This window comes from Oryx dammah, unplaced genomic scaffold, assembly GCF_014754425.2.
Source record: "Oryx dammah isolate SB20612 unplaced genomic scaffold, SCBI_Odam_1.1 HiC_scaffold_25, whole genome shotgun sequence".
NCBI lineage: Eukaryota > Metazoa > Chordata > Mammalia > Artiodactyla > Bovidae > Oryx > Oryx dammah.
In genome coordinates, this window is record NW_024070209.1 from 4,373,160 (window position 1) to 4,386,780 (window position 13,621).

Consider the following 13,621-nt stretch of genomic DNA (forward strand, 5'->3'; position numbering starts at 1 on the left):
TGTCCACGTGGCATAATTCCTTTCACACTTTAATCTGTGTTTTGTTCTTTGTGTTTTCTCTCCCTCATTGGCCAGGCCTTCCTTTGTGTTCCTTTGACTAAAGCCAGGCTCTGTTCCAGGCATTTGTGAGGTTTGTTTTGGGGTCGGGGAGATGGTCAGGATCTTAGTTCCCTGACCAGTGATTGAACACACAGGAGAAATAAGAGACATCAGTTCAATCCCTGGGTCGGGAAGATCCCCTGAAGGAGGGCATGGCAACCCACTCCAGTATTCTTGCCTGGAGAATCCATAGACAGAGGAGCCTGGCGGGCTACAGTGCATAGGATAACAAAGAGTTGAACACGACTGAAGCAACAGCACATGCTAGAGGGAGGAAAGAGAGGTTTTCTGGAGAGTGCCCTATACACAAGCAAGGGCCCTCCTATGTCCCTAGACATTTCAGGATCATCCGTTGATTTACAACTGCCAGGATGTGCATGTCGGCATCTACGGCCTCCTTCCCTTGGAAGTGCAGGTAAGTACACTGCCTAGTTGCACGGCAGACCAGAAGAGCAAAGAATTAACGTGCTCTCCCCTCAGCAGGCAGATACTCAGTCAATGGCTCTTAGAAGTTGATGCATAAATACCCCAGCTCCTTGTCCCTAGAGTGTAATATTAATAATTCTGCAGTGTGTGTTTTGTACAATTCCTTGATGTTTGCTTGCAGGACCAGACTCCAGTGCCCATTGTGGTAGCCAGCTTGATGACATATGTTTTATGAGTTGCCTTCCCTTCCCTGTATCCCTGAGCCACTTCATACCAGCATTCCCTGCACCGCTCAAATAAACCACCTGCACCTAAGGGTCAGGGTCAGGGTCTACTTCTATGGTAACCAAACTATGACACCTTAAATATGGGCTCTCCTCTACAACATCTGGTATCTCAGTCATAAGTCATCATACTGTTTCTTGTTTTTAAATTATTTTGAAATGATCTCACCTGGGTGTACTTTATTGTTTTAGTGGTGACATTGAAGGAGTTTGCAATTAAATGGAGAACATGTTTGTGGTTTCCCCCACAGAAGAAATCATTCTTGAGCAAAGTGAATGTCTAAAGAATGTCCTGGATTGCCTATATGCAGAGGTAATAATCAAAATATTTGACAGCTGATAGAGCATGGTCCTCATCTGATGATAGAAGATGGTGGCCTGTATACTGCAGGCTGTCACACTATGGGCTCTGCCCCAGTGAAACACAGGGGTCCCAGTTCTGCCTGGGTCACATCTTCAGGCAGGGTTGAGAGGTCATTGAGCAGAGAAGGATTTACCTGGCTTTCTCCAGGGGGGCTCAGATGTAGGCAGTTATGGTGTTTTTTTTGGCTCTGCTGAGCCTTGGTTGCTGCTCGAGGGCTTTCTCTAGTCTCGGTGAGTGGGGCTGCTCTTTGTTGCCGTGCAAGGGCTTCTCATTGCGGTGACTTCTCTTTCTGTGGAGCACAGGCTATAAGGCACAAGGGCCCAGCAGTTGCAGCACACAGACTCAGTAGTCTCAGAGCAGGTGGGATCTTCCCAGACAAGGGATCGAATCCCTGTCCCCTATATTGATGGCAGATTCTTATCCACTGGACCAGGGAAGTCAGGTGGGTATGATTTTGATTCCTCCTCAGAAAGAAGTTATGCATAGAAACATTCATCAAATATCTCTGAAGGAAGCTAAAGGCCCAGCAAGGACCACATCGGCAGGGACTTTGAGAACTTTACATACAACATGTTACTGGTGTTTTCTCCTAAGTATGGAAGTAAAAGCCACACTCTACCTGAGGTTTCAGGAGGAATGTCTCTTCCCCATGGTAGGTGGTCTGGGCAAGACCAGAAAGCAAAGCAGCCAGCCCATGGGTATGTGTATGATCCAAGATAGTCCATCAGACTCTCTCCCCTGGGACGATAAAAGTGAAGCAGAATGGTGAAAGGAAGGGAGAAAAGGGCATTGGAGTTCATTTATGCAGTGAGCGCACTAGCTGATTCATGCAGTAGGGTGCTACAAACCACGGTCAGCTGGTTCCTGCTACCCAGAGTCCAGAGTTGCCTGGTTTCTCTTCTTGTCCTTGATCTTCTCATTGGCTCTGTGAGCCTTTCCAGTAATTTCCTTTTATTGCTTAAAATTTCGAGGATTGGCTTTTACTTGCACCTAAAGAACCACAACAAATTCAGGCCCAATATGCTTATCTTCAGCCATATTTTGTGGCGAATGGACCCCTTGAAACAGCATGTGGCAGCAACTACTGACTAAAAAGGAAAGAAGAGAAGCCAGTCCCTGTATCTTCATCAAAGAAGAGGAAGAAGACATAGGAGGCAGGAATGGGCCTGAGGGATGCGGTCCTTGAGGAGGATTAGCTTCGCCGAGGTTGGCTCTCAAGTGCCCAGGGAGCTCAAATTCTACCCTGGGTATTTGACGGTTTCTCCACCGTCTCCCAGGTTGGCTTATGAGTCAGGCATCCCTCACACGCAAAGCTCCAGGGGCTTGAGCAGATGCTGGGAGGAGGTCCAAGGCTCAGGTCAGGCTCTCTTCTTTTTAGTAATTCTGGTAAGACAGGGAGTATGTGGGCATTGAAATCATGAACTAGGACTTCCTGGTGGTCCAGTGGTTAAGACTCTGTGCTTCTACTGCAGGGGGCACAGGTTCGATCCCTGGTCAGGGAACTAAGATCCCACATGCCGCTTGGTGTAGTCAAGAAAAGAAAAATCGTGGGCTAAAATGAGGCCCTGCTGGAACAGGCAGACTTATTCCTAAGAATATGGTAAGAATACATAACTTACTGTGATATTCACTTTCACTGCACAGTAATTATGCATATATCTATATATCTCACAGAAAACATAATGTGAACTGGAAGGATTTTCCTTCTTTTATGCTTATTTGCATGAAGAAGAGTAGGAAATGAATTTTTTGTCTTAAGTGCAACCATTCTTTGCCAGCATTGGGTACAACACACCCTTATCAAATCCTCAAAGAGGGGTCATATGAGCACCTACCAACCTGGCCCGCCCATGGAGCTTTGTCTAGAAGCCATGTTTCTTATAGAACTTAGCTCGGGCTAAAACATCATTGACATAGTCAGCCTGTATGTCTGCGGAGGTGGCAATGGCTTCAGTTCCTGACTTGAAGGCTGAGAGACCACCTGAAATGAAACCAGAGGTTCAGGTTGAAAAATTAACTTTCAACAAAAGTAAGCTGTGAGCCAAAAGCACAGTCCCAGATCTTATTTCCCCCTTCCTCCCCTCCTCAGAGGATCCACTTCCTCAAGAGTCACTGAGAAAATTCCAGATTGCTTTCCTTCTGTCTCTCTTTTTCTAGAGGCTTTTGTTTTCTTGCTGCAAAAGTCAGATTTGCTTCTCATTGCTTTACCAATCTTCACTCTGAGAATACTTGTAACATTGTCTCAGTCGTTCAATAACTCATTTATTCACTCACTCATTCATTCAATAAATGTTTTTAAGCAACTACTGTGCACCAGGGTGGGTGCCACACTGACTTGCACACTGCACAATGATGCCCGAGACATACTCATTTCTTTGTAGGGGTATGTGTGCAGTATGCACGCGTGTGTTATACCCTAGAAGGTTAATCTTCAGTAGTTCCTCATGTGTTTAACATAACCATGCTCTGCTTGGATGTCTAGCGAAAAAGACCCCTGGTCCTGATCCCTGCCACCTAGGACCTTGAAATAGAATATAGAAACTGATTATTCAAAAATCAGGCTGTAAAGTCTGGAAGGAGAGAGGTACTTGCATATGATGGGTCTGTAGGAGGTGTGGTTGAATGTAAAAGGAGAAGGAACCAGGGAACCTCAGAAAACAATTGGTTGTTCTGGCCGGGATGACTGGGTGTATTATGGTGCCTTCCACAGAGACAGAAAATACAAAGAAAAAGCAAATGTATAATGGGAGGCTAGTGAGTTAATTCGCTTCCCCGTTGCTCAGCTGGCAAAGAACCCACCTGCCAATGCAGGAGATGCAAGAGATGTGGGATCCCTGGGTTGGGAAGATTCCCTGGGTTGGGAAGATTCCCTGGAGAAGGAAATGGCAACCTTCTCCAGTATTCCTGCCTGGGAAAGCTCATCGACAGAGGAGCCTGGTGGCCTACAGTCCATGGGGTCAAAAAGAGTCAGGTACAACTGAGCGAGCAGGCAAAGTGAGTTGATTCAGTCTGGGAGATGCTGAACCTGAGGTGGTCTGTGATCAGCTTAGAAGGCATCTTTCCCTGGACACATCATGGTACTTAAAGCCTTGCTGTCACTGAGGATGTTCACAGGGTGAACATTCATTCCAACAGTTCAGAAAGTGGGCAACAGTTTCTTGCACCAGGGGGAAAAAACCCATCAGAGAAAGGCAAACATATTCTTTTAAACGATCACACTAACTCTCAGGGCATCACTCAAGGACCAATGATTGGCTCAAGGACCAATGAGAAGTCTTCCCTGGTGGTTCAGTGCTTAGAAATCCCCTGCCAAGCCAGGGGACACGGGTTTGATCCCTGGTCCTGGAAGATCTCACATGCCACAGGGACAACTAAGCCTGTGAACCACAACTACCGAGCCTGTGCTCTGCAGCTCCCGAGCTGCAACCACCGAGCCCATGCGCTGCAACTGCTGAAGCCCGCATGCCTGGAGCCCATGCCACCATGCCTCCACACTGAGAAGCCTGTGCACCACAGCTAGAGAGTAGCCTCCAGTTGCCACAACTATAGAAAATCCTGTGTGCAGCAACGAAGACGCAGCACAGCCATAAATAAGTAAATGTTTTTTAAAAAGGAAAACCAAGGAGAGATGTAAAAGGAACCCCAACGTCTGGCAGAATGGGAATGGAAGCAGAAAAGAAGACCACTCCAGGGAGCTCAGTGCTTCAGAGAGCGTTCAGGCTCCTCCCAGGTCCAGTGCTGCCCTGGTGGGCATGGGCCCAGGAATACCCAGGGCATACCCGGCCTTCAGGGCTCCCTCACTCACCGCTCTTCTAAACAAAGCACTACACATCTGGCCTACCTTTGAGGTGCTGAGCCACACTCCAGCCGGGGAATTTTTTCTGGATTGCCTTAATTCTGTCTGTGAGAATCCCAACAGCCTGCAAAAGGTGTTCTTTGCCATCCCAGGTACCAACAGGACGATGAATGTTTTTATCAAGCTAGAAAATTCAGATAAGAATGTCAGCATCTGAATGGAACAAGACAGGTTTCTGTTGTCCTGATTTCTACTCCTTATGTTCAAGGTCATGGGCACCGCCTTGCCCCTTTTCTTTGTTTCCACAGAATCAATTCTAAATGCCCTTTCTTTCACAGGAAAGAGAGTCTGAAAAACAAAGTAAGATTTGGGAGAACTGGGTGTGGCATAGTTTTAGTTAAGCACTCAAATATTAACAAATAAATAAAGGAAAAAGTTGTTTTAAAACAAATAATGACCACCCAAAGTCTAGATATTTGCAGTGATATTTGCAGTCAAAGTGGGGAGACTAGAAGTCTGGGTTTCTCAGACCATTCAAAATAAAGCCTGGTGGAATTCCCTGGTGGTCCGGTGGTTGGGATTTGGTGACTTCACTTCCATGGCCCAGGTTCAATCCCTGGTCAGGGAACAAAGATCCTACAAGCTGTATGACACAGCCAAAAAATAATTAAATATGAATTTTAAAATAAAAAATAATAAAAGCCTGGAAGCAAATATTCTGAAAATTTGAGTCCCCTTCCTCCAAATTGCCTAACGAACAATTTGGTTCAAGTAGGACTTCATTATAATGTTTTCATCTACATGGATGAAATTTACTATTTCATGAACCTCACGTGGATACTGGTAATAGTGCCCTTTTTTAAATAAGATTTTCTCAATTTAAGTATATTGCATAGTATTCATTGCAAATTGTAGTTATAACACCCATAAGATACTTTTTTAAAAAGATATCAAATAACTGGTATATCTTGACATGTTACAGAATTACCAGCAGAAGCTATGCAAATACCAGTGTTTTAAAGTCTAGGATAAATGCAAATAGATGCAAATAATCTATCAGGAAGGATGGAGTGGGGCTGATGAAAAGCTTCTGGTTGAGTACCTGCATCAGGCCAAATTTAAGTCCTGTGTGGTCCCAGCCATCCAGCAGGATGGTTCCACCATGGCTTTCTCTAGAGATGATGGCTGCAATGAGAGCAGGGTCCACACAGTGCCGGAGTCCAATTTCTTTGATCAGAATTTGGTAAGACTGTAAGGCCTTCAAATCCATCTCAGCAAACATCTCAGAACCACGGATGCCTGCGTCAATAGAAAATAAACAGTGTTCTCCACTTCATAAGAGAACTCTTTTTCAGTTTAATAAGTAAGCCACAGCTCCTGACTGTAGCCCCTCAGGCTTGGGACAACCATTTTAGGACATTTTTGATCTCTGATTGCATAAACCCAGAAAGGTCCATAGCCCAGATGGATATCACTTCCACTTTCTTCATTGTTCTTCTGTTTTCAGCCACACTTGGTGCAAGGGGGGAAGTCTTGGACATGAAGTCAGCCAACCTAAGTTTGAGTCTGGTTCTGCTGCTACCTAGCCCCAGAACCTTGGGAAGTCCTTCCTCCTTGCTAAGCCTCAGTTGTCTGATCTGTAAATTGGGAAGGTAGGATTAGATTGACTTTGCAGTTGCTTCAAACTCTGACATGCTAATACTGAGACAACGTGAAGAGTCTTTGAAACAGAAGACCAGGAGAGGACATACAGGGAGCCTTGCCCGAGATGCTCATGTTGTAACGTGAAGCAAACCCAGCAACAGACAGAAAACAGAGCCAGAAACGGACGTTTTACTATGTAGAAGTAAACACATCTGGGTCAGGTTTGGAAAGGATGAAGGGAAAACAGAAGAAGTTTGTTAGATGGGTCGGGATTTTGTTTTCCTCTAGTTTTTAATTTTGATAATGCAGCTATAAAAATGAACTTCTCAAAATTAAGCTACTTCCTAAGAAAGAATCTGAAAATGATGAAAGGAGGCTAGCTAGACGCTTGCACGGCCTTACACTCACCGCAGGCAATCATCCTGGTGTTATCACAGGGGACACCAGGGGTCTCCATGGTCGTGATGTCGCCGTAGCAGCCATGGTACAGGCGGAAGTGCAGGCGAGGACTCATTGTGTGAGTGAAGGAGTGTGAGCCCCAGGAAGTGCCTGTAGGGCAGAATGATAGTTCGCCTGAAACCTTCGAGGAAATACTGCTCGAGTTGCTCTTATGAGTATTACTAAACCAATGGCAAAGCCATAGGCTTAATCCTCCCAAGCCCCTCTCCAAGACCGCAGAATGGCTCACTAGACGGAACAGGACAGAAGACTCCCTCTTCCCACCCTAGTCCAACCTTAAAAGAATTGAATACTACCCTTAATTCCTAACTTTGTTCAAAGTATTATGACAATCAGTCCCTGTAGGTCTCAAAAACATTTGCTGCAATCTTCATCAGAAGGAAAACTGCCAGTAGAGTGTTAAGTAAAAACTTGGAGAAAAATTTTAAGACACCTCTGACACAAGTGCTTCTGGAAATGTAAACATCTGAATTCATAATGGCTTTTGTTTAGGAAGATAAGAAAGAAGAGTATCATTCGCTTAAAGAAAGAAGGGTATCATTCACTTAAAATAGTAGTTTGATATCATTTTTCTGTGAAGTTGAGTTTCTAAGTCTAATTAAGAAAATTGGAAATAAAATTTAACTTACCATGAAATTTAAGTTAAATCTATTCTTATTTTTCATTTTGTTATTATGAAGTGAGTTTCTATTTACTGAAGGAGATAAGAAGCTTGTCTATAAGTTGAAAAGTCTCTTCTAGTAGTTGTTAGGATGGCTGAATTGTGCCTTAAGACCACAAATTTTTGTTGTAAATTATATTTGTTAAAACATCTGCTGTGAAAACCTGTGTTTCACTTAGTGTTGTGAATGGTGTTTTTAACTAGAGAGGTGGATTTTACCCTTTTCCCGTTGATCAGTTCTGATTAACTAGACAGTGGATTCATGGGGTCGCAAAGAGTCGGACAACGACTGATTGACTGAACTGAACTGATAAATTCTAGAGACTTTCTTAGAATTAGGCACAAAGTCAATGGAACTCTTCCTTGCAAATGTTTAGTGGCTAAATCATGCCTGGCTCTTTTGTGATCCCATGGACTGTAGCCCACAAGGATCCTCTGTCAATGGGATTTCCCCAGCAAGAATACTGGAGCAGATTGCCATTTCCTTTTCCAGGAATCTTTCCAACCCAGGAATCGAACCCACGTCTCCTGCATTGGTAGGCAGATAGGTTAGGTAATATTTATCTTCAAAGGAAAGCAAAGCAACTCTAAAGATTAACTCTTCACAAGTATGTGATTTTTAAAAAGCAAAACTCATCAAAACAAATAAAAAATGCAGACATAATCTTCTCTCTCCCATATACAAACAGGCAAAAAAGGAATTAAAAAGTGAACCAAAAGGGCAGAGAGTGAAACCATCAAGTAAACTCGGGATGCTGAGAAAGCCTATCTAGATCATAGATGCAACGTAAACCAGCAAAGCCCTTACATTTCTTTAAGCTGTGTGGATTCCCATGTGAGGCAGAGAACAGGAGCATCGCCTTGACTCCCCTCTTGGCCCTTGGTGTTTGACAGTGTTCGTGCCTACAGGGTGTGTGTGAAATACATATGAGTGAATGAATGGACGGAGTCCCACAACACAGATCACATGTAAAATTGAAGCATGGGTTATAAAGTAATTGGCCTCCAATTAAAATAAATAAATTAATTAAAAAAACTGAAGCATGGGGTTTGAGAGTGAGGGTGCAGACAGAAAACATACATCCAGAATCTGACCACTTCTCATCACATCTGCTACCACCATAGCAAAACCAGCCTCGTGGCTGGTCTGGTTTAATGTTCAGCCTCTTAACTGACCTCCCCAATCCACTCGTGAAGTCTATTTTGATCTTATGAATATTTCTATAATAAAATAAATTACATCAAATAGAGAAAAAGACATTCTAAAAAAATGAAAAGCAAAAACTCTATGCGTGCATGCTAAGTCATTTAAGTTATGTCCGCCTCTTTGCAACCCTATGGGCTGTCGTCCGCCAGGCTCCTCTGTGCGTGGGATTCTCCAGGCAAGAGCACTGCAGTGGGTTACCATGTCCTCCTCGGAGGATCTTCCCCACCCAGGGATGGAACCTGCATCTCTCGTCCCCTGCATCGGCAGGGGACTTCCACTGGCATGTATCTCCCCAAATGCCTTTTTGGGCGCATCATACTGACTGAATGTGAACTCTTTCTTCTAAACTCCTCTCAGACTAGAATCTTTTCTATTTACTCATATAACTCTTATTTACTGTCTGGAATTGACAGTTTTCTCTTCCTATGTCTTGCCTCACAAAGCACTGTTCCAGAATTTCCTACTGATAACACCTCCATTTGCTTGGCAAGAAAACACTCTTAATTATAGAAATAAGCACCTGATTCATGGCTGGGCCTGTCAGGAGAGCCCACCCCCAACCCCATGACATATAATCACTACCATTTCTGATTTATGACTGGGTTGGATGGGGCTAGATGTTTTTGTGGACACCTTGCAAACAGTGCTAAGTGTCAATCAAGGACTTACCAATGAGGACAAAAAGGCCCCCAAACAGGGCAAAAGATAGCATGGTAGGCGGTGACTCGTGTCCTACAGCACCTGTGCTGATTCAAAAGAGGAACTGGTTAATTTTAAAACTTGGAAGTTTCCTAAAGAAACTAGTTTTGATTTTCTTTAAAAAGTTTCTTTTCAATTCTGTGCCCTCTTTGTGTGTCCAAGATATTCTCATAGACTCAGTTCACTGGATCACTCTCTATCCTAAGCACCAACTCCCCAACTCATTTTAATCAGATTTCATACTGACATGAGCCCATGAACATCTTTTTAAAATTTATTTTTAAGTTGGGGTATAATTGCTTTACAATGTTGTTTTGGTTTCTGCTATACAGTGGCCTGAATCAGCCATGTTGTTGCTGTTTATTTGCTAAGACATGTCCAACTCTTGCAGCCCCATGGATTGCAGCCCTGCCAGGCTCCTCTGTCTGTGGGATTTCCCAGGCAAGAACACTAGAGAGGGTTGCCCTCTCCTCTTCCAAGGGGCCTTCCTGACTCAGGTGTCTAACCTACTTCTTCGGCTTTGGCAGGCAGGTTCTGGACCTCTGAGCACCAAGGAAGCCCAAATCAGTCATCAGGTCAGTTCAGTCCAGTCACTCAGTCACGTCTGACTCTGTGACTCCGTGGACTGCAGCACGCCAGGCCTCCCAGTCCATCACCAACTCCTAGAGCTTACTCAAACTCATGTCCATTGAGTCAGTGATGCCATCCAACCATCTCATCCTCTGCCATCCCCTTCTCCTCCCACCTTCAATCTCTCCCGGAATCAGAGTCTTTTCAAATGAGTCAGTTCTTTGCATCAGGTGGCCAAAGTACTGGAGTTTCAGCTTTAGCATCATTCCTTCCAAAGAACACCCAGGACTGATCTCCGTTAGAATGGACTGGTTGGATCTCCATGCAGTCCAAGGGATTCTCAAGAGTCTTCTCCAACACCACAGTTCAAGAGCACCGATTCTTCGGTGCTCAGCTTTCTTTATAGTCCAACTCTCACATCCATACATGACTACTGGAAAAACCATAGCCTTGACTAGACGGACCTTTGTTGGCAAAGTAATGTCTCTGCTTTTGAATATGCTGTCTAGGTTGGTCATAACTTTTCTTCCAAGGCTGCTGTCACCATCTGCATAGGTATACATATATCCCCTTCCCTCTTCAGCCTCCCTCCCACCCTCCTGTTCCACCCCTCTTGTTCAGCACAGGAGTCTATGAACAACTACTTACATATGTTACCTACACACACACTCCCATCCATCTCCAAACAAGGTCACACCGCAATTTTGTTCCTATTCTTGTACTAGTTTCCTGAGAAAATCAAGAGAAACCACTTTAGATAAGAGGCACCTTTGAGATCGTGACTCAGAAGAGGTTTGCTGTGCTCCATTTCTTCCCCCATGGGCTCTATTCTTGGCTTCATTCAAAAAGCAGCCTATGTGTTTTACAAGATATAACAAGGCTAGGACTCCAAACTGTTCTCCATACTGGCTACACTGGGAGATTAGGACTGACATATATGCACTGCCATGTGTAACACAGATAGCTACTGAAAACCTGCTATATAGCACAGGGAGGTCACTGGTGCTCTGTGACCTACAGGAGTGGGATACGGGTGGGGGTAGTTGGGGAGGGAGGCTTAATAGGGAGGGGATATATGTATACTTATAGCTGATATACTTCATGGTACAGCAGAAACTAACACAACATTGTAAAGCAATTATACTCCAATTAAAAAACAAAAAACACAACAAAGCTAAGACTAACCTGGTTTGGGACTTTGCAGAGGAAAATCTCCTGTCTCTCTTTGAGAAGGTCTTCTGAACTCAGCAGCAACCTGTTAGGACTTTACACAGTGGTGGCCTTGGTCCTATAACAGGTTGGTTTAAGTTCAAAAATCCATTAGCAAATTTCCATCTTCCTGGTTTCAATCCACTGCCTTCAATGCAGCTCTTGTGCTGTGGAGGAGATTTTAAACACCAGCATGCATACTTGCTTGCCTCTCTCACCTTCATCCTGTACCTCCGATCTGGGAGGAGCTTTATATATGCTTTAAAGCCCTCTCTATAAACCACTGACCTCATTAGGCCTGATTATAATGGTACTCCGGGCTTAGGTGGCCCTTTTAATAAAAGGATTTAAAAGCATATATTAACCGCTATTAATCAATTAATCTAATGAACCCCCAAGTTGTACTGGAGGTATATATTTGGTGGACGGTTTCTGGGTTTCTAAAGTTGTGCTAGGGAAACATCTTCTGAATGTGAGAACAAGAAACAGATAATTAGCCTTAAAAAGATAAATAAATAGGAAATGCTAGCAGCTGCCGCTCTTGGATTGTTTAGCTGAAATGCTAAGCCTCCTGCTCTTTGGTCTTCATTCCACGGTCACACGGTCCTTTTGGCTCTTCGCTCCAATTCTGCCTGACAAGCAGATCTAAGAGTGTCTGCCTGCTCCTGAGATGTCAGTGAAAAGCCAGGGGCTAGAAACATGGGTACCGGTTTCCCAAACTTCTGAAGAAATGTGAAAACAAAATTTGGCCAGGGATGAACATTTCTTCGAGGATGAACTCTCTTCATACTGATTTGTAGGAAGAGATGGAGCCCACTGTGCAGCTCCAGAAACAGAAAGTGGAAGGGATGTTCTTTTTTTTTGCATCTGTCTGCACTGGGTCTTTGTTGTGGCACTCAGGCCTCTCTTTAGTTTTGGTACAGGGGCTTAGTTGCCCCATAGTTTGTGGGATCTTAGTTCCCTGAGCAGGGATGGAACCCACATCCCCTGCCTTGAAAGGCAGATTCTTAACCAATGGACCACCAGGGAAGTCCTGGGCAAAGTACATTTCCCAGAGGGGAGGAGAGTCTGACACGGGTCTTGCCACCAGTGTGAGAAGTTTCTAAGACTGTACACATTCTTCATTCATCCCCCAGGTGAACAGAGGTGTGAGGGAGACTGGGCAGGAGACAGGGAAGACAGAGGCCCTGAGTCTAGCGTCTTCCAGGCTCCCTGGCAGTGAGCAACCACACCTCCTGGGAAAAGCTGATCTCTGTTCAGCCCACTGCACTAGCTGCTGCCCGGATCCATCTCTGGTTTGTAGAATAGTCTGCCCTTCACATGGCCTCCAGCCTTGCATTCCAGGGAAGAAGGGTGAGGCTGTCCTGACTGATGACGCTCCTGCCTCAGCCATCAGGAAAATGACTCGTGCAGGCCCTGCTCCACCACTACTGTCAACGTCGCGGTCAGGGCCACTCTTTACAAAGTGGTTTGGCGTGGGTCCAGCTGCTCCCAGATGGCCCTCCGGAGTGCGTGGGCTACCACCAGTGACTGTGGCACCGAAGCTCATAGCCTTCCCAGTGCCAGGGCTTCTGTGGGGCTTACCAGCTAGGAGTAAACAGAAAGATCAAGAAAGGGAGAAGAACAAGTAGAGAAGAGTTAAATTAGGTAAGAAATACTGGGTAGAGACTGAAGCTGTCTCTAGAGAATAAAAAAAATCATAAAACACAGAAAGGACTGTTGAATGTAGAGCTGAGTTTATTCTTCTCCCTGTTTTCAGAGAAGGGGCCTCCAGTCCTTCCAGGTATGAAGGTCTTTATGTCCAAGACCTCTGCAGTTTGAAAAATGGCTTTCAAACTCATGTGGTTTATGAAGCTTTCCCCAAGTTATGAGACTACAAATGAGCATTTATTTGACACCCATTGTCCATTAGGACTGAAGCGACTTAGCAGCAGCAGCAGCAGCAGTCCCTTAGGTTGCCGTGGACATTGTATCGTTTGATCCTCCCAACGACCTTGTGAGGTAGGTATTATCCTTTATTTTAGAGATGAGGAAAATGAGACTCAGAGAAGTTAAGACTTATCAAAGGTTACACGTGTAGGACATGGCAAAGCTGGAATGTGAACCCAGAACTGTAAAATTCCAAAATCCATGTTCTTCTCCTGCATCAGAGGTACTGGCACCATGGTCCAATGACCCCAGAGAGTGATTTACCCTGACAGGC

General features: G+C 44.7%; 1 protein-coding gene and 1 non-coding gene across 2 annotated transcripts; one reads left to right on the forward strand and one right to left on the reverse strand.

Moving 5' to 3' along the window:
* Positions 1-2,602: 2,602 nt before the first annotated feature.
* Positions 2,603-2,675, forward strand: TRNAR-UCU. Its single transcript has one exon. It is a non-coding gene; the product is annotated as a tRNA-Arg (tRNA).
* A 243-nt stretch (positions 2,676-2,918) lies between these two features.
* Positions 2,919-9,686, reverse strand: LYG2 (lysozyme g2). Its single transcript, XM_040267674.1, has 5 exons — positions 9,610-9,686; positions 7,022-7,162; positions 6,072-6,268; positions 5,015-5,153; positions 2,919-3,154 (listed from the first exon to the last, which is right to left on the reverse strand). The coding sequence occupies exons 1-5, from the start codon at positions 9,650-9,652 to the stop codon at positions 3,036-3,038; spliced, it is 639 nt and encodes a 212-aa protein (XP_040123608.1). The 5' UTR covers positions 9,653-9,686; the 3' UTR covers positions 2,919-3,035.
* Positions 9,687-13,621: the final 3,935 nt, after the last annotated feature.